The sequence below is a fragment of the Coturnix japonica genome, unplaced genomic scaffold (genome assembly GCF_054131305.1).
Source record: "Coturnix japonica strain WE unplaced genomic scaffold, WE-NBRP24 Scf041, whole genome shotgun sequence".
NCBI lineage: Eukaryota > Metazoa > Chordata > Aves > Galliformes > Phasianidae > Coturnix > Coturnix japonica.
Window position 1 is genome coordinate 1,860,588 of NW_028188944.1, and position 19,983 is coordinate 1,880,570.

At 48.4% G+C, this 19,983-nt stretch overlaps 1 protein-coding gene across 1 annotated transcript; it reads left to right on the forward strand.

Moving 5' to 3' along the window:
- The first annotated feature begins 1,861 nt into the window (after nt 1-1,861).
- On the forward strand, nt 1,862-6,571 carry LOC146752765 (hydroxysteroid dehydrogenase-like protein 2). Its single transcript, XM_085531330.1, has 4 exons — nt 1,862-1,947; nt 3,500-3,618; nt 4,181-4,279; nt 5,958-6,571. The coding sequence occupies exons 1-4, from the start codon at nt 1,931-1,933 to the stop codon at nt 6,167-6,169; spliced, it is 447 nt and encodes a 148-aa protein (XP_085387456.1). The 5' UTR covers nt 1,862-1,930; the 3' UTR covers nt 6,170-6,571.
- Nucleotides 6,572-19,983: the final 13,412 nt, after the last annotated feature.

The following is a 19,983-nucleotide window of genomic DNA, read 5'->3' on the forward strand; positions in this document are numbered from 1 at the left end:
AGAATCATCATCAAGGAGGCTGACTGACTGAAAAAGAATGTGCTTTTCCAGGCCATTTCTGAAGGTACAGCTGAGGGCTAACCCATAACAGTTACTTTACTTGTTGAATAACATTTTTATGTATGTGTTTTATGTTTTGCTTTTTGTCACTTTGCCTCATGTTTAATTGCTCTGTTCCAAAGTTTTGCTGAAGGGAACTGAGGAATGATTTGAATGGCAGTAAATGTGGATATCACAGATCCAAAACATGGCCAGAACTCAACATTGTAAAAGCTGCGATTTGACCCTCGCTCAACAAATACTTTGTACATTTAAACAGGCAAAAAAAGAACCAGCTTTAAACTGAGATGAAACCACAGATCAGAGATGAACATTTCATTAAATACTGGACAAAGCAGTAGAAACTCTTGCTCTCTTCTTGTTTGCAGATCATGAGAGTTCAGAAAAGCCCATGGAATTATATCTGATTTATAATCTGATTTATAAGCAGCACTGCATTGAGACAAGATGGGGATGAAAGGACAGAGCACAGCTCTGGTGAAAAGGGCTGGGCATCACCTTGGGGTGATCATTGTGACTCCATGTTGGGAGTGGCCGAAGCCCCCATCACAAACACGTGCCATCACAATGACACCCCATCAGAACCCCCAGGGTGTTCAGAAGGATTTCACTTGCCGAGTGGCACAGCGAAAACCGCTTTGTCGCAGAAATGTCTGCAAGGACAAACTTCAATTGGACTGAGCAAAGACGCTCCCACCCTGCAAGAGGTGGTCAAGGATCGGCTCGTGATGCTGCTCACTCCCATGTCCGTCTTTAGCAATTGAAAATCTCCTGTACCTTGCTGTCTTTCAAGCGCAAGGTGATAACAACTGACTCTTCTCCTTTGCCTTTTGCAGCCTCTCGTCAACTGGAACCCAGACTTCGGAGGAGAGAGCTCTCGGCTCCTCGAGCAGCGCAGGCCGAGATCTGCCCGGAGAAGGAGAGCCGAGACGGGCCCCTGCTGCTGCTCCTGCTGCTGCTGCTGCTCCTGCTCCCGCAGGGGCTGCCTGCAGGCAGCGGGTCCGGCAGCCGGCACCCAGGTGGCTGCGGCCAGGGGACCCCGGCCTCCCAAGCGCCGAAGGAGAAACCGCAGCCGACGCCGAGCTCAAGCCTCTCACAGCCGGCCAATGCGTGCTGCAGCAGCTTGGGGAATGAACCAGCCTCTGGACCCGTCCCTGCTGCCGCCAAACAGCGGCTGGAGCCCTGGAGACATTTCTACTTCCTTGTCGTTCACCGCTTCATCTTACATGGGAGACAGCTTGCCACGCAACCCAGCACTGCAGGAACTTCCCTGGCACCCAAGAGAGCAAGAGCAGCGTGCTCCTGAGGCCGGCCTGCTTTTCCACTCCTTATCGCTCACGGTGAACATACAGCATGAAGTCACGGTGATGCCAGAGGAGTGGGAGCCTTGGGAGGACCCGCAGCGCCCACCTTTCACCAGCTCTGTCTGGGTAGAGGAAGGCTGCTGGCTGCGCACCGATGAAGATGACAGTGATGAAGATGACGAGTGAGCGCCCTGCAGTGGAGTCATGTCGGCGCCCGCATAGTGGCCCGAGGTGGTAGTGGATAGACCGATAGTTATAAGGACAGGTTGTTTCAATAATAAATCGTTTCAGTTGTCACTTCAGTTTGGTCATTCAGTCCTTTCCTTGAGGGCGAGATCTCAGATGCGATTTTAATTTTGTCAGTGAAAACGTGCAAGGCTTTGGCTTGGTTGAACGAGGTGTACTCCCGCAGGGAACTCATCCCGATACTTTCATCACCCGCCCCTCATCCCGCCCCGCTCGGCCCTGGCTCCGCCCGGCTCCCCGGGCCACGGCTGCGCGGAGGGCGGTGTGAGCGGGGAGCGCGTCCCGTGCCGAGCCGACAGCCGCCCCATGGCCGTGCCGCCATGCTGCCCAACACTGGGTAAGGCGACCTGGGCTTTCCCCCTTCCTTCGGCGGGGCCGCGAGCTCCGAGCCACAGGAGCTGCCAGGGCAGAGCTGGGGCCGGGGCCGGGGCCGGGGCCGGGGCCGGGGCCGGGGCTGGGGCCGGGGCCGGGGCCGGGGCCGGGGCCGGGGCCGGGGCCGGGCGGAGGGACAGACGCGTGCTCCGCAGCCCCTTGAGGGCGATGGGACGCGGGGTGGAGGCCGCGGCCGGGCACGGTGGCCCCGGAGCGGCTGGGTCGGACCCGGAGTCCCGCTCGGTGCTGTTTGCTCACGGGCCGAGCTGTGTGCACGTCCGGAGGGCAAAGTGCGGCTGTGGGTGTGCTGTGGAATCTGAATTGAGTGACTGCTGCGGCGTTATTTCTGCGCTGCTAATGAACGGGGACATACGTTGACCTTATTCGTTCCCGTGTGTTGCAAGCAGTAGTCATGAGATCCTGTACGAGTGCAGAAAGCGCCCACGGTGCAGCCTGTGGGCTGCCCTGGTTGCGGCCGTGCCTGCTGCAAAAGGAGCCCACCTGCATGATTCTAACTCCCTGAACCTGTCCAGTTAACATTTCTCTTACCCCTTAGGCTGTTCAACCATCCAGACTATTATGTATTTACTTGGATACAAAAGTATTTTGAGAGATGGTAATGAAAGCCTTGCTAATGTGAATGGTGTCAGCTGTTATCACTTTGGCCTCAAATCCTTTCATTCTATCACAGAAGTCAATCAGGTTCACCAGGCTTGATTTTACCTACTGAGATTGATGACGCATTGGAACATGCTGCCCAGGGAAGTGGTGAAGTCACCATCCCTGGTGATGTTCAGGAAGGGTTTAGATGTGGCACTGAAGGACATGGTTTAGTGGCCATAGTGGGGATGGGTTGAAGGTTGGACTATATTGTCTTTTCCAACCTTCCAAGTTCTAAGATTACCTCTCATCTATGGCTAGTTTCTCATGTCCTGGTAAACCATCTTCCTAAGCAAGGCACTACCAGTGTCTGCTCTCACTGAATCACCCATGCCACTCAGCAACGCCTTTCCCTTGTTCATGCTCTTCCTACCCACATTATAGCAGATAAACAAGTTGCCACTGGCTTCCCTTGCAAGTCTCAGCTGCAGGTGAACTTTGGTTCTCCTCACACTGTGCTGAAATGCTCATGCAATATTCCCAGTTCCTTTTTATCTCACTGGTGCTTCCACTCTGTGTGACACCTTTGTACACAGGGGCTCAGTCACAAGTCGTTTGCACAGCTGTGTCAGCCTGCTGGTTGGTTGGACAGACTTGTGGGGATTTATTGGGTTAAATGCAGTTACTTGCAAACTGAGTTTTACTGTGAAAGCCTTAAGGAAAATCATGGTCATTTTTGAAAATCTGATTTTTGGCTCTTGTCTTTGGCACCCTGCATTGGGATTGTGATCCTGGACTTTGCCTTTACAGCGTGTTGAGCTACTGGTCCTCTGTGTTCAGAGGGCCAAAAGAATTAAATTACAGAGAGCTGCACTGAGTATCAAAATGTTAGAATTGGTTGGTTTTGTTGTTTTTAGAAGTCACTCCTTTTCTGCTTTTGGAGAATGCAGCAGTTCTGTTGTGGGCAGCCTTGGATTATTGTACAAAAAGTCTTCAGTGGTGGTGAAAGGCTTATATTTCCAAGAAGGTTCTGCAGGTAAGAGTTAAGAGTTTTTCATAGGATTTCTTAATACTACACCATGTTTTCTATTCCCAATAGAGATAGGAAGGCAAAATCTTTTTTTCTCTATGCTTCCACATTTGATTTGATAGCGATAAAGCTCATTGCTGTCTTTTTAAATAGAAATTATCTTTGAGGAGTGAAGGAGGCCCCAATTGCGTCTTTGGGCTAGAACATATGTTGCTCATCTTAAACCTGTGGATTATCTTTTAAACTTCAACACTTGGAACATGGTTAAACTCCTCTTGCAGGTCCATGTTCCTTCTCTGCAACATCCCCTTCTCAGAGTATACAAAAAGGATTTACAACGTGCTTTTTTCCTTTTTTTTTCCCTCCCCAATTCAATACTCATGTAAAAGGGTCAGTTTGTATCTGAAGGGAGTGGTAGGAGCTGGGAGAGTTTCTGTACTCTAGGAAGATGATGCTTTGACCCCAGAAAGTTGATTTTTCCGCGACTTACATCCTTCAAAAGTAAAATTCTATGTGTAGACTAAATATGTATCCTACTAAATATGGGATTTTTGTGTGCTTTTTGTAGCCTACACAATTTGTAAATATGGCATGTCCATGTGTGTCTTGGGAATGGCAGAAGAATTTAAAGGAGAAGTTGCTGTCAATGCTTTATGGCCTAAAACAGGTGATTATTTTGAATTGTTGTGTTTTGTCCTATATAGGTGGTCTTATTTAGGACTGATTCAGAACATCGAGCACTTCTGTGTATTTTTTTGTGATCAAAGATGTTGTGTGGGTTTTGGCTTTCTTTCCTAGTTCTCACTGTTGCCTTCCTGTTTTCACTTAAACTTGCCTTCAGCCTGAGCACATTCTGCTTTTTCTCCTGTCTTGTCACTGCTCCTTTCAACATGACTCAAACTTTGGTTTGCACACCATCCCTGAGTAGTATTGGACATTTATGTCAATATTTAGAATCCCCAGCTAGTTAGATTGCCAGGAAATAGATGAAGCTGACAAGATATGTACCTCTGTAGATGTAAAAAAAAAAAAAAGTTTTGGCTGAGTGGGAAATCAATTGCTTTTTCACACAACCATCCAACACTTCTTGCAAGTCACAGCACACTGAAGGGCCGCATAGCAGAAAAATAACTTGGTGTGCCCATCTTATACTAGCTCCAGTTTATTGTCCATGGGTCAGTGAGGACCAGGGCTGCTGTTGAAGGTTTGGTAGCTGCTGAACAAAGAGACCAGTGTCTTGAAAGCATTAGAAGCAGCAAGTGAGCTTTCAAAATTTGTATGTATCGGTGTTTCCTTGATGAAAACTGTTCATGTTCTGAAGTATAAAAGTTTGTAATGTTCAGTCTAGGAAGAAAAATGTTGTTTTGAAAGGTTTATCTGCCAAAACAAAAGTTAACTACTTTAGAGAGTGAGAGAGGTGACTTCTGTAGAATCTACATTACAATTACAAAGTTTTTAATTTAAAGAACATCATATATATGTGATCAGCTTCAATGCTGGAGATTAACACTGTGCTAGTATGGTTCTATTGGTTCATCCAGCTCCTTGAAACAAGAAAATATGCTGATAGTGAGATGTTATGAGCTCTCGATTTAACTAAAAGTGAAAGAGGTAGCCTGCCAAAAGGATGTAAGAGTGTGAATGAGTAGTAGAGGTACTGCAGGGTCAAAGTGGAAGATGCTGTATGTATGAATTAATGGAAAACCAGCAGCACTTTGTATGAAATAGATGGAAGGATGTGCAGATTGCAGGACAGTAGATGGTTTTTCATATCAGTCTTTGCCCATAGTTTTGCTATATTTAGAACAATAATAATTGGCTGTAATGTTAAAGTAGAGGAGCATAAGCCAGGAAAAGTTTGAGTTTGTGCTATTGGGTTTCTCATCTTTAACTTAGAGTCACTTTGTTATCTCACAAGTTATTGTGGGGCTAAAATTGAGATTTTCAGTATGGTAATGGCTGCAGAAAATGTTAATTGCTGATGCACATTCACTTTGAGAAAGATAGTTGTCCTGTTAGTTTTTCATGTCCTGAATAAAGCCAGAGGAAGTCTTTGTGTGGAAAGTATTGATAGAAGCATTGAATAATGAATGAATATTACAAGGAGTTCTTCCCTTTATTCCTCTTTTGGTTCCTTTAATACTTTTCAAGTAAGGGAATCTTTACACTTTGAGGATTGTTTGCTGGTTGACCATTCTTCGCTGGTTGATGGTATTTCACAGTTTAGTCTTCTCATGATTTACTTTCATGTGAGAGGAGAATAAAGTTTATGCATTTGCCAAAGAGATGAGTATGTGATGTCATTAGTGTTAAACTTGTAATTTCCTGTCCTCTGAATTTTCCAGCCATACATACAGCTGCTATGGATATGCTGGGAGGATCCGGAATAGAGAAGCAGTGCAGAAAAACTGACATAATTGCAGATGCTGCATATTGCATTTTAACAAAGCCAAAAACTTTCACTGGAAACTTCATTATTGATGAAGTTCTACTGAGAGAAGAAGGCGTTAAGGATTTTGATGTCTATGCAATTGCACCAGGTAAAAGAGATCTTTAAAATGAGAAGTTTGCGAAGGAAGGAAGGCCATATGGGGAATATGGATATATTCCTTTGACTCAGTCAAAAGATGCTTTGCCTCACGTTTGAGAATGTGGATTCTGGGAAAGCACATAATAGTCCACTGAGGCTCTAATAATCAATGCCTATATAAATATATATATATATATATACATTTTAAACCCATTAGCAAAAAGAAAATAGACCTGCACCACAAGCGCATGTATTACTATTTACCAAATAGTGAGATAGTGTTTCTTCATCTTCAGATGTTTCTGACTGAATTTGTAAGAGGCTTCTGGGTCTGATTTTAAATGTACCAGAACCTAAACATGTCACCTCGTCTTCTTTCAACCTGTAGTTCATTTACTGGTAAATTGAGGTGCTGTTGCCTTCAGAATGGATTCCTGTTTGTGCTGTTCACCCTTACTTGGGCTTACTGTTATTCTTCAACTCCCCTTTAGGTCACCACCCCCTGATGCCTGACTTCTTCTTGGATGCTGAAACTGACATGACAGCCACATAATCAGAAGGCCGTGGAAGGGCAACCTCTGCATGTACATGTCGATTATTTGTGATGATAATGAATGCCTCCTCTATTTCAAGTTACTTTTGGACTACATTCAAGCTATGTGGCAAAATCTCTTGTATTTGGGCTGTTTGATTTATGGAAGTGACTTTAGTGTCTGCAACTTTCACAGTTCATAATCAGCACCTTGTTTTGAACAACCTTTTTGCTTTTTAGCACCAGAGTTAAGTGGTATGAAGATTATGAGTAAATATTGCTGTAAAAAAATCACAAGCAATCAGCATATTTTGCAGGAGTGTTACATCTTTCTTGCAGTGTGAGAACTTGAGAAGCTTCTATTCCTACATGAAGTTCTCACAGTCGTACATGATGTGAATGTCTACAAGATGAAATAGAGAAGTTGTTTTTTTACAAAAGCATCAGGTTCACTTTTTCAGAATAGTGATGTTTCTATTGGAGGGCAAATAGGAATACTGAATATGTTTTATAGGAGTGCCAAAACAAATATAGGAAAGAAAGAGGCTAAGTTTGAAAAGAGCCCAGTTCCCTTGAAAATACTATTTGTGAGTGCGCACTTAGACTTTTCTGCCAGGAACTGATACTGCCAACTGCCCAGATCTCCAACACAGTAGCAATTCACTGAGTAGAATAATTATTTCCTGATACACTGACCTTCTGCATGGCTTTTAGGGGCTGCTAAGCATTACATGCCTTATAAATTGCAAATGCTCTTTCTTAATGTTAAATGAGCACATTCACTGCAGTGTAGAAAGTTGCTGATTAAAGTAGTGAATTGATTCACACCTTAGAAGCTTTTGCAGAAGAACTGCTGAAAACATATATATTCTTAGAAAGATAAGTGAGATAGAGCGTTCCAGCATTTTACAGAGAATCCATCTGTTTCTTTTAGGTGCTTCACAGGCATCAGGTGGAGCCAAGCTTAATAAAGAATCAGCTTCAGCGGGGCCTGTTGCAGAAACATTCAGAGTTATTCAGGGAGAACTCAATAAAGAAATAGTGAAATCCACGCAGGGCGTCTTTCAGTTTGAATTGTCAGGTAAGACCATCACTTGTAAAATTCTCAAATGCTCACTTTTCTAGCAAGAGTCAGTCTGTATTTTCACATGTAAATACTTGTCTTTTATAACTGGTCTAGGAACAGGGACATCTTTGGGTGTGCTCTATAAGATGCTGCCTTTCAGAGCCAACTTCAGCACATGTGGGATTTACCCTGCTGCTGTTGTCACAGGGAGATGCTTTCTGCATCAGCAGCATGTGCTGCTCTTTTGGGGACTGTGGTGTGTTTTCCTGGTGTTTCATTTCTGCTGTGTCACCCTGCTGGCCGTGCTGCACAGGGTCAGCATGGTAGTTCTGTTCCAAACCCCTGCTGCCTCCAGCTCCACCAGCAGCCACTGCCTTGTCCCCTGACACTGTGGCACTGTGGGGCATCTGCTGGGGCTGACCTTGTCTGCACAGAGAGCGCGGGGCAGCTTCTGGCACAGCACCTCCAGCATGTCTAGCACGAAGATGGGAGAGAAAAGCAGGCGGGGGTAGCAAAGGGCAGGGCACATCAGTCCTTGTGGTGCTGCCACAGGTTCTCCCTGTTCCACTCAGGTAATGAAGGAGGCACTTGGTACCTTGACCTGAAAACCAGCAGTGGGAGTGCTGGGTTTGGGAAGCCTCCTGCAGCAGCTGATGTTGTGATGAGCATGTCGAGTGGCGACTTTGTGAAGATGTTCACTGGTGAGTAACAAACGGGTTTGGCAGAACTGAGGCAGCTACTGGTGGCAGGAAACATCTTGCTGATGGATGAGCTGACAGGCTCACCTCTCTTTGTGGTCTTGGAATTGGATGAGCTGTAGCTGGAAGTGCATGGCCTTTAAATTCCCTTCCAACGTAAGTCACTCTGTGAGTCCATGATTTTATAATAAAAATATCTACTGCTTTGTTCAGTAGCTATTGAACTTTTCAGAGTGTAGCTTCAGAAAGCATCCAGTCAATCTGTTGAACCTCTTTCTGATGCTTTTACAGTAGAACTTGGTAGCAAATCAACTACTATATGATATCGCAATCTCCAGTTCCTTTCCTTTTCCTGATGATTCTGTGTCTTTTTTTTAGGTAAACTAAAGCCAACCATGGCCTTCATGTCAGGAAAATTAAGGATTAAAGGTAACATGGCACTAGCATTGAAGCTAGAGAAGATGCTGACACAGTTTAATGCTAAACTGTGAGGGAGAAGCTGTACCAGCAGAACATCCAGCCTTTCTTTTATAATAGCAATGCTACATTTTAAAACGATAATCTACTTTTTTCTCTTTTTTTGTGTGTATAACAACTGTGGATAAAATGCTGATCTGTTAGAGAAGATCTAATTTAGTTTTATTAAGACTGAAAGGTGTTTGTGATTAAACAATTCCTTCTTGAGAATACTTCTATTATGTAACTGGTGTTTTCCTTTCTTACACTCCTTTGGAGCAATGCAACACACCTGAAGTGGGTTTTCTTTTACATATTTGCTTGCATGCGTGCATGTCCCATAAGAAGTCTGGGAGGAGCAAATATCACCTTGCAGATCTTCACACAAACACACCCCCAGCCCAGACTGCCACAAACAAGGTAATCCCTCCCACAGCACCTGCGTGCAGCACCAGAAGGTTTAAACTACAACATGTTTACAGGCACATCACCTTCCCTCTTTAGCATGGAAAGAATGGAAACTCGTGAGAAAAAGCACAAATGCTCTCTAAGGGGACAAGAGCACAGATCCTCCTCCTGGTTCAAGAGCACGTGCAAAGCCAGAGGTAGCAACCTCACAGTGTTGCCAACAGAACTGCTCAAAATGTAGGGCATTTTACTCCTAAGTATGTAGAGAATATTTCAAGACTTAGAATTTATTTTCTAACTCGTGCAATGGTCAAATAGTTTATAGTCTTCAAAGCCTGTGCTCAAACAAAATTATTTGTGCTGTAAAGGTTCCATCCCTGTTGAATTCTGGTAATAATACAGAGAATGTTGAATTCACTTATGCACTCTGCAGTCCCAGCGCCATGAAAAACATGAAGGAACTTTCCTTTTGAGGTGACAGCTTGCCTGTGGCTGTGTGGTTGTTCCCACACTTGGCTACATTATGCAATACTGTATGTGTAATGCTGGTTGCAGCAGTGCAATCAGGAAGTATGCCTTAGGATTGCCAGGGCTGTTACATCTGGAAGGAGATGTAAGCAGATGTGGCTTGTTCTCATCTAGATAACATGAAGAGTATTGAGGGGATAGTGCAAGAAAAAGAATCTTTCAAAAGCAGTCAAACAAGTGCTTTGCTGCATGACCTGAAAGGGTGATGGTACCAGATTGTCTTGGTGTGAGCACATGGTAAGATTTTTGTGTTAATAACTAAAGACCGTTAGATACGCTGCTGTTCTCTGAGCTGAATAAACATCAGCTGGCAGTACCTCATGTATGAGCAGAGGATGGGTGAGAAGGTGGTGTGTTTGGAAACCGGGGGTGGCTGGGATCTAGAAGATGCAGAGTGAGCTGACAAAAGGTAAAGGTTGAAAACAAAATGGGAAAAGAGTTTTGCCAGTTCCTCAGCCGGTGACCCTCCTGAGAACTGAGAGTGGGGAAAAATTAATCAGATGAAATTCCAGCTCCCTCCCTTGAAGACTGACAACGATTTTAGAGGCACATGTTCATGTTGGACTACACCTCTTTTCCCCTATGAATAAAAAACCTTGCTGCCTCAAAAAACAGGGCACCTTACCCTTCTTTGATCCAGTCTTGCTCAGATCTGGAGGAGCTGGAGAGAGCTGCAGCATAAGTATTCACATATAGTAGTACTGTTAAGCACAACCTGTAGGTGACAGCAGGGCAGCAGCACCTCCAGTGCTGTGGGCTGCTCATGGGTGTGTTGCTCAATTCTATGCAGCTGGGAGCTGCTTGCAAAATGCTGAATGTGCTGTGACCAGCACAGTGCAGAGCTTTTACTCTATCTCACTTTCTGCCTTCCCTCGGAATAATGCACCTACTCTATCACAATTGCATTTGTGTAAAAATGAATATTTGAAACCCTGTTCTTTTGGTTACTCAGCTGATCTCCATTCCCTTGTTAGTAGTCCTGTGTTTTTTTATGGCTTGCACCATCATTAGTCATCTGCCTGTGCTATAAGATTCTCCTTTATCTCTCGTTTGCCTACGCCATATTCAAGCATTTCCAGGAAAAGCTCAGGGTATTGAAATATCCTTGAGTGGTCTAAGTATTCTTTCAGAATATAGGGGGAAGGAATGTGCTTTAAGCATCCGCATCTAAGTAGCTTCTGCTACACTCATAAATTAGATCTAATCCAACACCTGTGAATAACAGCTCCCCTCTGCTTTATAGTTTAGCTGTTCTTTTGGAAACCTTAATTGTGAGTATTGTGTGAGAAACAATTGATGCAATTACATTTGCTGGAAAGAATATCGACTGTCACTTCCTTTGGAACAAGAGGAAGTACACCATTTTGTGCTTTTTCTGTCTAATACAACAGCACATGTGAGATAACTAGTGACTAGATCTAAGGGAAGACATGTAGTATGTTCTCTCCACAAATAATTCAGCTTCAGCAGATCCACTGCAGTTACATTTTCTAAGGTACCTCAAACGAGATCAAGGCTTGGCTTTTCAAAAGATGCGTTTGCATGTGGGAGGGAACCTCTGAATGTTGTGCAATGAGCTGCAGCCTCTCTTCAGCCCCTAAATTAATGAAGATCCGTGTAAGTATGTTCAGCACACAATCAAAGTGCTGCCAAAACAGTCCCATTTAATGCAATTATCAGCTACTTTGCACTGTCCGTGCTTTCCCTTTGTTGGCACCTACAACACAATGCTGTCACAAGGGGAGCACGCAGGCACACAGCCCTTGGCAGCCCTTCTACATGATGCTGGGCAGAGGTGAAAATACAAAGAGGCTCAGTGAGGCAGGCACAGAGTGCCAGTGTCAGGTGCTCAGGTGGGGCTATGGGCATTCTGGGGACCTTCCCTGCCCAGAAAGTGTCTTTTTTGGCTCAGTGAGAGTGTTTTGAAGGCCCTCCAGGAAAGCATGATTTGGGAGTGGAAGATTGGTATGTCATGCTGGTCACACATCCATCCTAGTGCAGAACAGAGAGCATTCATTCACACTCCTACTACTGCTCCTTTAAGCTCTCCTACAGTCTGCAGTTCTGATTTACCAGCAGTCAGCAAAGAAATCATAGCTTCTTCCTACTCATTTGTCTCTAGCAGTCAAATAAAACCATTTGTGTCGAACCTTTCTCTCTGTAGCACCTGCTTTGGCCTGGAGGCGTCTCCCTCAGACTCACAGATAAGCATGCTGGCCCTGAAGGATTCCAAACCATGGCTCTCACCACAGCTCCCCTCTCCCCAAGTTGAAACATACCTTTTTACAGTTATAAACTGCATGTAAAGATCATCATACTCGAATAGAATGCACATGTTTTGACTTAGCCAAGTGGAACTGTGTGGTAATAGTTACTTGCAAAGAGTTTGCTCTGCTCTCCAAGCCATTTTGAAAGCTGTGTGCCTTGAAGGCCAACTGCTCTGATTTTAATGCCTCTTTTATCCATATTTCTGTGCCTAATTCAGTCATACTGCAAAAGTGAAGGTAGTTATATGGATTTACAGCACCTTTGGGTCTCAGCAGCAGCCTGGAGACACGAAGCACATGTACTTGGAGACTCATACTGCCCAAGTGCTCTTTTCTTCACCAAAGGTCCTCTTCCTCAGTTAGAAGGTGCAATGGTGGAGCTGCAGGATCCTTCTTCGGGGAGATTTTATCACCAGAGTGAGGAGATGATTATACAGAATTTGTCCACATGGGTGTGTGTGCATGATGACACTAAGCTGAGTGGTGCAGTTGAAGGAATGCCATTCAGAGGGACCTTGACAGGCTTGAAAGGTGGGCCTGAGTGAACCTAATGAGGTTCAACACGGCAAAGTGCAAGGTTTTGCACTTAGGTTGGAAGAACCCCAGGCACCTGTACAGGCTGGGAGGAGTGGTCCTTGAGAGCAGCTCGGCAGAGAAGGACCTGGGGGTCCTGATGGATGAGAAACTTAACATGAGCCAGCAGTGCGCTCTGGCAGCCCGGAAAGCAAATGGGATCCTGGGCTCCATCAGGAGAGGGGTGGTCAGCAGGGATAGGGAGGTGATCGTCCCTCTCTACTCTGCTCTTGTGAGGCCCCATCTGTTGTACTGTGTCCAGGTGTGGAGCCCTCAGTACAAAAAAGACATGGAGCTGTTGGAAGGGGCCCAGAGAAGGGTCACGAAGATGATCAGGGGGCTGGAGCACCTCCCCCATGAGGACAGGCTGAGGGAGTTGGGTTTGTTCAGCCTGGAGAAGAGAAGGTTGCGGGGTGACCTCATTGCAGCCTTTCAATACCTGAAGGGAACTTACTGCCAGGAGGGGAGTAAACTCTTGGAAAGGGCTGATAATAGCAGGACTAGGGGAAAGTGATTTAAGTTGAAGGAGGGAAGATTTAGGTTGGATGTTAGGGGAAAGTTCTTTACTAGAAGAGTGGTTAGGTCCTGGAACAGGCTGCCCAGGGAGGTTGTGGATGCCCCGTCCTTGGGGGTGTTCAGGGCCAGGTTGGACAGGGCCCTGGGCAACCTGATCTAGTAAAGGTGTATGTTTGGTGGCCCTGCCAGGCAGGGGGGTTTGTTCTTCATGATCCATGAGGTCCCTTCCAACCTGGGTCATTCTGTGATTCTGCGATTCTGTGATTCTGTGATCTAATCCCCATCAGCCACACAGCAGCTCCAGCCCCATAGATCTGACCCATATCAGCACCACAGCAGCTCCAGCCCCATAGATCCGACCCACATCTACCCCAGAGCAGCTCCTGTCCCACAGATCTGCCCCACAGCAGCTGCAGCCCCATAGATCTGACCCATATCAGCACCACAGCTGTTCCTGCCCCATAGATCTGACCCACATCTGACACACAGCAGCTCCTGCCAAATTGATCTGACCCACATCAGCACGACAGCAGCACCTCTCCTATAGATCTGACCAACGACTGCCCCACAGCAGCAACTGCCCCATAGATCTGACCCACATCTGCCCCACAGCAGCTCCTGTCTCATAGATCTCAAACACATCAGCACCACAGCAGCTCCTGCCCAATAGATCTGACCCTCATCAGCCACACTACAGCTCCTGCCCCATAGATCTGACCCACATCAGCCCCACAGCATCTCCTGCCCCATAGATCCGACCCACATCTGCCCCTTAGGAGCTCCAACCCCATAGATCTGACCGACAGCTGCTCCTGCCACATAGATCTGACCCACATCTGCCCCAGAACAGCTCCCGCCCCATAGATCTGACCCACATCGGACCCACAACAGCTCCTGCCCCATAGATCAGACTCACATCTACCCCACAGCAGCTCCTGCCCCATAGATCTAGCCCCCATCAGACCCACAGCAGCTCCAGTCCCATAGATCTGACCCACATCTACCCCACAGCAGCTCCTGCCCCATAGATCTCAACCACATGAGCCACACAGCAGCTCCTGTCCCAGAGATCTGACCCACATAGGCCCCACAGCAGCTCCTGCCCCATAGATCTAACCAACATCAGCTCCACAGCAGCTCCTTCCCTATAGATCTGACCCACATAAACCCACAGCAGCACCTGTTCCGTAGATCTGACACACATCATACCCACAACTGCTCCTGCCCCAAAGATCTGATATACATGTGCCCCACAGGAGCTCCTGCCCCATAGATCTGACCCACATCTGCCCCACAGCAGCTCCTGCCCAGTATATCTGACCCACAGCAGCTCCTGCCCCATAGATCTGACCAACATGTGCCCCAGAGCAGCTCCTGCCCCATAGACCTTACCCACATCAGCCGCACAGCAGCTCCTGGTCTATAGATCTGACCCACATGTGCACCACAGCACCTCCTGTCCCATAGATCTGACCCACAGCAGCTCCTGCCCCATAGATCTGACCCACATCTGCACTACAGCAGCTCCTGCCCCATAGATCTCACTCACATGTGCCCCAGAGCAGATACTGCCCGATAGATCTGACCCACAACTACCCCACAGCAGCTCCTGCCCCATAGTTCTGACGCACATCTGCACTACAGCAGCTCCTGCCCCATACATCTGACTCACATATGCCCCACAGCTACTCCTGCCCCATAGATCTGACCAACATCTACCCCACAGCAGCTCCTGCCCCATAGATCTGATCCAAATCAGCCCCACACCAGCTCCTGCCCCATAGATCTGACCCACATCAGCCCCACACCAGCTCCTGCCCCATAGATATGACACACACCTGCCCCACAGCAGCTCCTTCCCTATAGATCTGACCCACATAAGCCCCACAGCAGCACCTGTTCCGTAGATCTGACCCACATAAGCCCCACAGCAGCACCTGTTCCGTAGATCTGACCTACATCATCCCCACAGCAGCTCCTGCCCCATAGATATGACCCACCTCAGCCCCTGCCTCAGAGATCTGACCCACATGTGCCCCTTAGCAGCTCCTGCCCCATAGATCTGACACACAGCAGCTCCTAACTCATAGATCTGACCCACATATGACCCACAGCAGATCCTGCCCATAGATCTGACCCACAGCAGCTCCTGCCCCATAGATCTGACCCACATCAGCTCCGCAGCAGCACCTACCCCAAAAATCTGACCCACATCTGCCCCACAGCAGCTCCTGCCACATAGATCTACCGACATGTGCCCCACAACAGCTCCTGCCCCAATGATCTGATACCCATGTGCCCCACAACAGCTCCTGCCACATAGATCTCACCCACATCTGCCCCACAGCAGCTCCTGTCTCATAGATCTTACCCACATCAGCACCACAGCAGCTCCTGCCCCATAGATCTGACCCTCATCAGACCCACAGTAGCTCCTTTCCATAGATCTGACCCACATCTGCCCCACATGAGCTCCTGCCCTATAGATCTGACCCACTGTAGCCCCACAGCAGCTCCTGTTCAAAATCTCTCACCCACATCTGTCACATAGCAGTTCCTGACCCATAGTTCTGAACCAAATCATCTCCACAGCAGCTCCTGCCCCATAGATCTGAACCACATCTGCCCCACAGCAGCTCCTGACCCATAGATCTGACCCACATCTGCCCCACAGCAGCTCCTGACCCATAGATCTGACCCACATCTGCCCCACAGCAGCTCCTGACCCATAGATCTGACACACATCAGCGCCACAGCAGCTCCTGCCCCATAGATCTGACCCACATCAGCCACACAGCAGCTCCTGCCCCATAGATCTGACCCACTTCAGCCCCACAGCAGCTCCTGCCCCATAGATCTGACCCACATCAGCCCCACAGCAGCTCCTGCCCCATTGATCTGACTCACTTGTGCCCCACAGCAGCTCCAGTCCCATAGATCTGCCCCACAGCAGCTCCTGCCCGAAAGATCTGATGCACATCATCCCCACAGCAGCTCCTGTCCTATACATCTGACGCACAGCCGCTCCTGCCCCATAAATCTGTCCCACATCTGCCCCACAGCAGCTCCTTCCCCATAGATCTGACCCATATCAGCCCCACATCAGCTCCTGTCCCATAGATCTGTCCCACAGCAGCTCCTGCCCCATAGATCAGATTCACATCTCCCCATAGCAGCTCCTGCCCCATACATCTGACTCAAATATACCTGACAGCAGCTTCTGCCCCATAGATCTGCCCCACAGCATCTCCTGCTCCATTGATATGAGCCATATCTACCCCACAGCAATTCCTGGCCCATAGATGTGACCCTCATCAGCCTCACAGCAGCTCCTGCCCCATTGATCTGACCCACATAAGCCCCTCTGCAGCTCCTGCCCCAGAGATCTCACCCAAATCATCTCCACAGCAGCTCCTGCCCCATAGATCTGACATACATGTGCCCCACAGCAGCTGCTGCTTCATAGATCTGACCCACATCTGCCCCACAGGAGCTCCTGCCCTATAGATCTGATCCACATAAGCCCCACAGCAGCTCCTGTTCAATATGTCTCACCCACATCTGCCCCATAGCAGCTCCTGCCTCATAGATCTGAGCCACATCATCCCCACAGCAGCTCCTGCCCCATTGATATGACCCACAGCAGCCCCACAGCAGCTTATGTCCCATAGATCTGACCCATATGTGCCCCACAGCAACTCCTGCCCCATAGATCTGACCCTCAGCAGCTCCTGCCCCATAGATCAGACCCACATCTGCCCCACAGCAACTCCTGCCTCATAGATCTGACACACATCACCCCCACAGCAGCTCCTGCCTTATAGATCTGACCCACATGTGCCCCACAGCAGCTCCTGCCCCTTAGATCTGTCCCACAGCAGCTTCTGACACATAGATCTGACCCTCATCATCCCCACAACAGCTCCTGCCCCATAGATCTGACCCACATCTGCCCCACAGCAGCTCCTGCCTCATAGATCTGACCTACACACTACATCCGGATCTCACTACAGCCTCCCTTCAGGAAGTTAGAGAGAGCAATGAGGTCTCCCTTGAGCCTCCTCTTCTCCAGGCTGAACAATCCCAGCTCCCTCAGCCTCAACTCATACGGCCTGTGCTCCAGACCCCTCACCAGCTTTGTTGCCCTCCTCTGAACGCGTTCCGGGGCCTCCATGTCTTCCTTGCACTGAGGGGCCCAAAACTGAACACAGCACTCGAGCTGCGGCCTCATCAGTGCTGAGAACAGGGGGACAATCACCTCTCTGCTCCTGCTGGCAACACTGTTTCTGATGCAGGCCAGGATGCCCTTGGCCTTCTTAATATACAGCAAAGGAATCTCCTGAAAAGGAAACCAGAATATCTGGCAACATGAAACAAAGTTCTGATTCATAAAAGACTGGCAGCAAGGCCTGAATCTCTTGTGTAATCTGCTCTTGATTTATCCCATTAGCACTAGGTGGAATGCAGAAGCTTCCTGAGACGTGATAATCAAAACCTAGTCCAATGCCTTTAAAAAAGCCTTTAAGAGATTACTCCTCCTTGGCTGTTTAAAATAAACTTAGGTAATACAAAATGTTGGAAAATTTTTGGACAGCTCCCCAGGGCCGGGCTTTGGAAGGCCGTATTGACGAGAGTCAATCAAGCTCCGGCTGCAGGCGTATATGTGTGTGCCAGTTCTTCAACACAGTAGAAATCACAACTTGCTGCGTGATCAAAATTCTGCATGTGCTACTCCTGAACCCCAATTACTTCCAACGGTGTTAAATTACCCCTTGATCTCAAAGCTGAACAAAACAACAAAATGCCACACCAATACTGAATACATAGAAACAAACAACTCCTTGGGCCTCAAGGGGAGGATGATGCACAGGCCACGGCTGCCAGCGTGCAGCTGGGCTTCCCAGGGCAAACAGCAGCACACGGTGCATCAGAAGCTGAAAGAACCCTCAGGGAAGAGAGGCCAACTCAAGGGGCTGAGCACGGGACACCCTTCTTCCTGCCGGGCAGCTTCCCCTCCTCTGGTTTCTTTCTGTCAGTCCTCAGAGAGCAAGGAGATGCTCACAGCCTGTCACCAGCACTTACGGGTTGGCTGAAAGGCCACAGGTTGGGAAGACCAACAAGGAAACGGGGGAAAACCTGCACCATGTCAAGGGAGAGACGTGAAGCTGACCGCTTCATCGCCCTGTGATTGCCAGCCCGAGCGAGGGACGTTCTGACCAGCTACTGAAAGAGGCAGCACCAGGTTTAGAAAGTTCGCTTCAATTTTATTGCGTACAAGAAGATTTGGCTTCTATTTATTACCCCGCCCACACCCCAAAATGAAGCCCCAGTGCCCAGGATTGCCGCTTAGCAATCAGTCACTCAGCCTCCAGTCAGACCCAAGGAGAAGCCAAACCCCAGGGCTACGTCACCTCCTCCCTCTCCAGTCCCAGCCGGCCCTATTTCAACCTAACCCTACACCAGGCCTGGACCTCAAGAGACACACCCTGAAGGAACACAGCGTCTCCAGCTCTTGCCGTACACCAAGTCCTGCACAGGTGAAGCCCTCTTTGCTTCTAACGCAGCACAAGTCCTTCCTGTCCAGTTCACTTCCATCATCTCCACCGTCCATGACAGGGAAAGCACGGCTGTGCCGGTAAACTGGACTGTTCAGTCAGCAGCTTTTGGTGCCACCTCCGAGGAAGCGTTGCAGGTGGTTCTGCTGTCCTTTGTAGCTTCTTGCTCAGGCCATCATCGTTGCTTTCTGCTTTCCTTCTCGGCTTTCTTCCTCAGCTGAGCAGCGCTTGCCTTGCCTCAGCTTTCTTCACTCTCTCCCAAGTCTCAGTCCCCAGACTCTCCGAGTCCTACAAGAATCAATTCGGAAACGCTCAGGGAACCTTCTCAGCTAACAACTGGTTGGCGGCTCGCTTTGAGAGCTCAAGTCACCCTGCTGGGCACGTTGGGCTGCCAGAACTGGGAACCGCCTTCCTGACAGTCGGGCACACAAGAAACTCCACCCCTGTCTCGTTCCCCAAATCCCACACAAACCAGAGCCTAAAGCCCTTTCCTACAAGGCGGTCCCTGCACGGGCGGGAGGACCCTCTGCCTGGCAGCTCATAGGGAGCAGCAGTAGCCACAGGAGAAGACTGAGCTGGCACCTCCAGGCTGCTGGCAACAGTTACAGATGGTTCCCTCCCACCCAGTTGCCCGTGCCTTTCTCCTATCCCATGAGAGCACCACTTACTGCCTTTGGGAACTTGGAAACTGGCAGCAGGATGGCCAGCACAGAGAAGCTGCAAAACGGCTCCGTAGAAGAGTCTGTGGCGCAGCATGTTCTTCATTAGCATGGGCTCAGGGATCTCAGGTGGCCAGAAATGCAGTTCATCAGCCATAGCACAGACAGCCTGCTGCTCTACTGCTCTCACGGAGGCTGCCTGCTGTGAGGGGGGAAAAAGAGGCATCTTTTTGTGTGCCCCCGTGGCGCAGGTGGTAGGAATGCTGCATTGCAACACCGGGGCCCGGGTGTTCGAATCCCCCTGTGGTGCAAGTGGTAGAAGTGCCACCCTGTAGCACAGAGGCTGGAATCCCGGGGGTTGGACTCGATGATCTCTAAGGTCCCTTCCAACCCGCACGAGACTATTACTATTACTATTACTATTATTACTCTCAGGCACTGTGATGGAGTTACTTCCTGCTAGAAACATTTCCAGGCTGACTTAGAGAAGTGCTCTGAAGCTTGGTCACCTTGGGCTACCGACCCAAGAACAAAGAGGGACAACAAACTTGCATTTCAATTGCCCTTTAGCGCCTGCCTCGGA

Excerpts from the sequence above, each read along its gene's own strand:
- LOC146752765 (XM_085531330.1), top strand. Across the intron at positions 3,619-4,180 it reads TTTCCAAGAAGGTTCTGCAG|CCTACACAATTTGTAAATAT; the intron begins GTAAGAGTTAAG and ends TGCTTTTTGTAG. Across the intron at positions 4,280-5,957 it reads TGCTTTATGGCCTAAAACAG|CCATACATACAGCTGCTATG; the intron begins GTGATTATTTTG and ends TGAATTTTCCAG.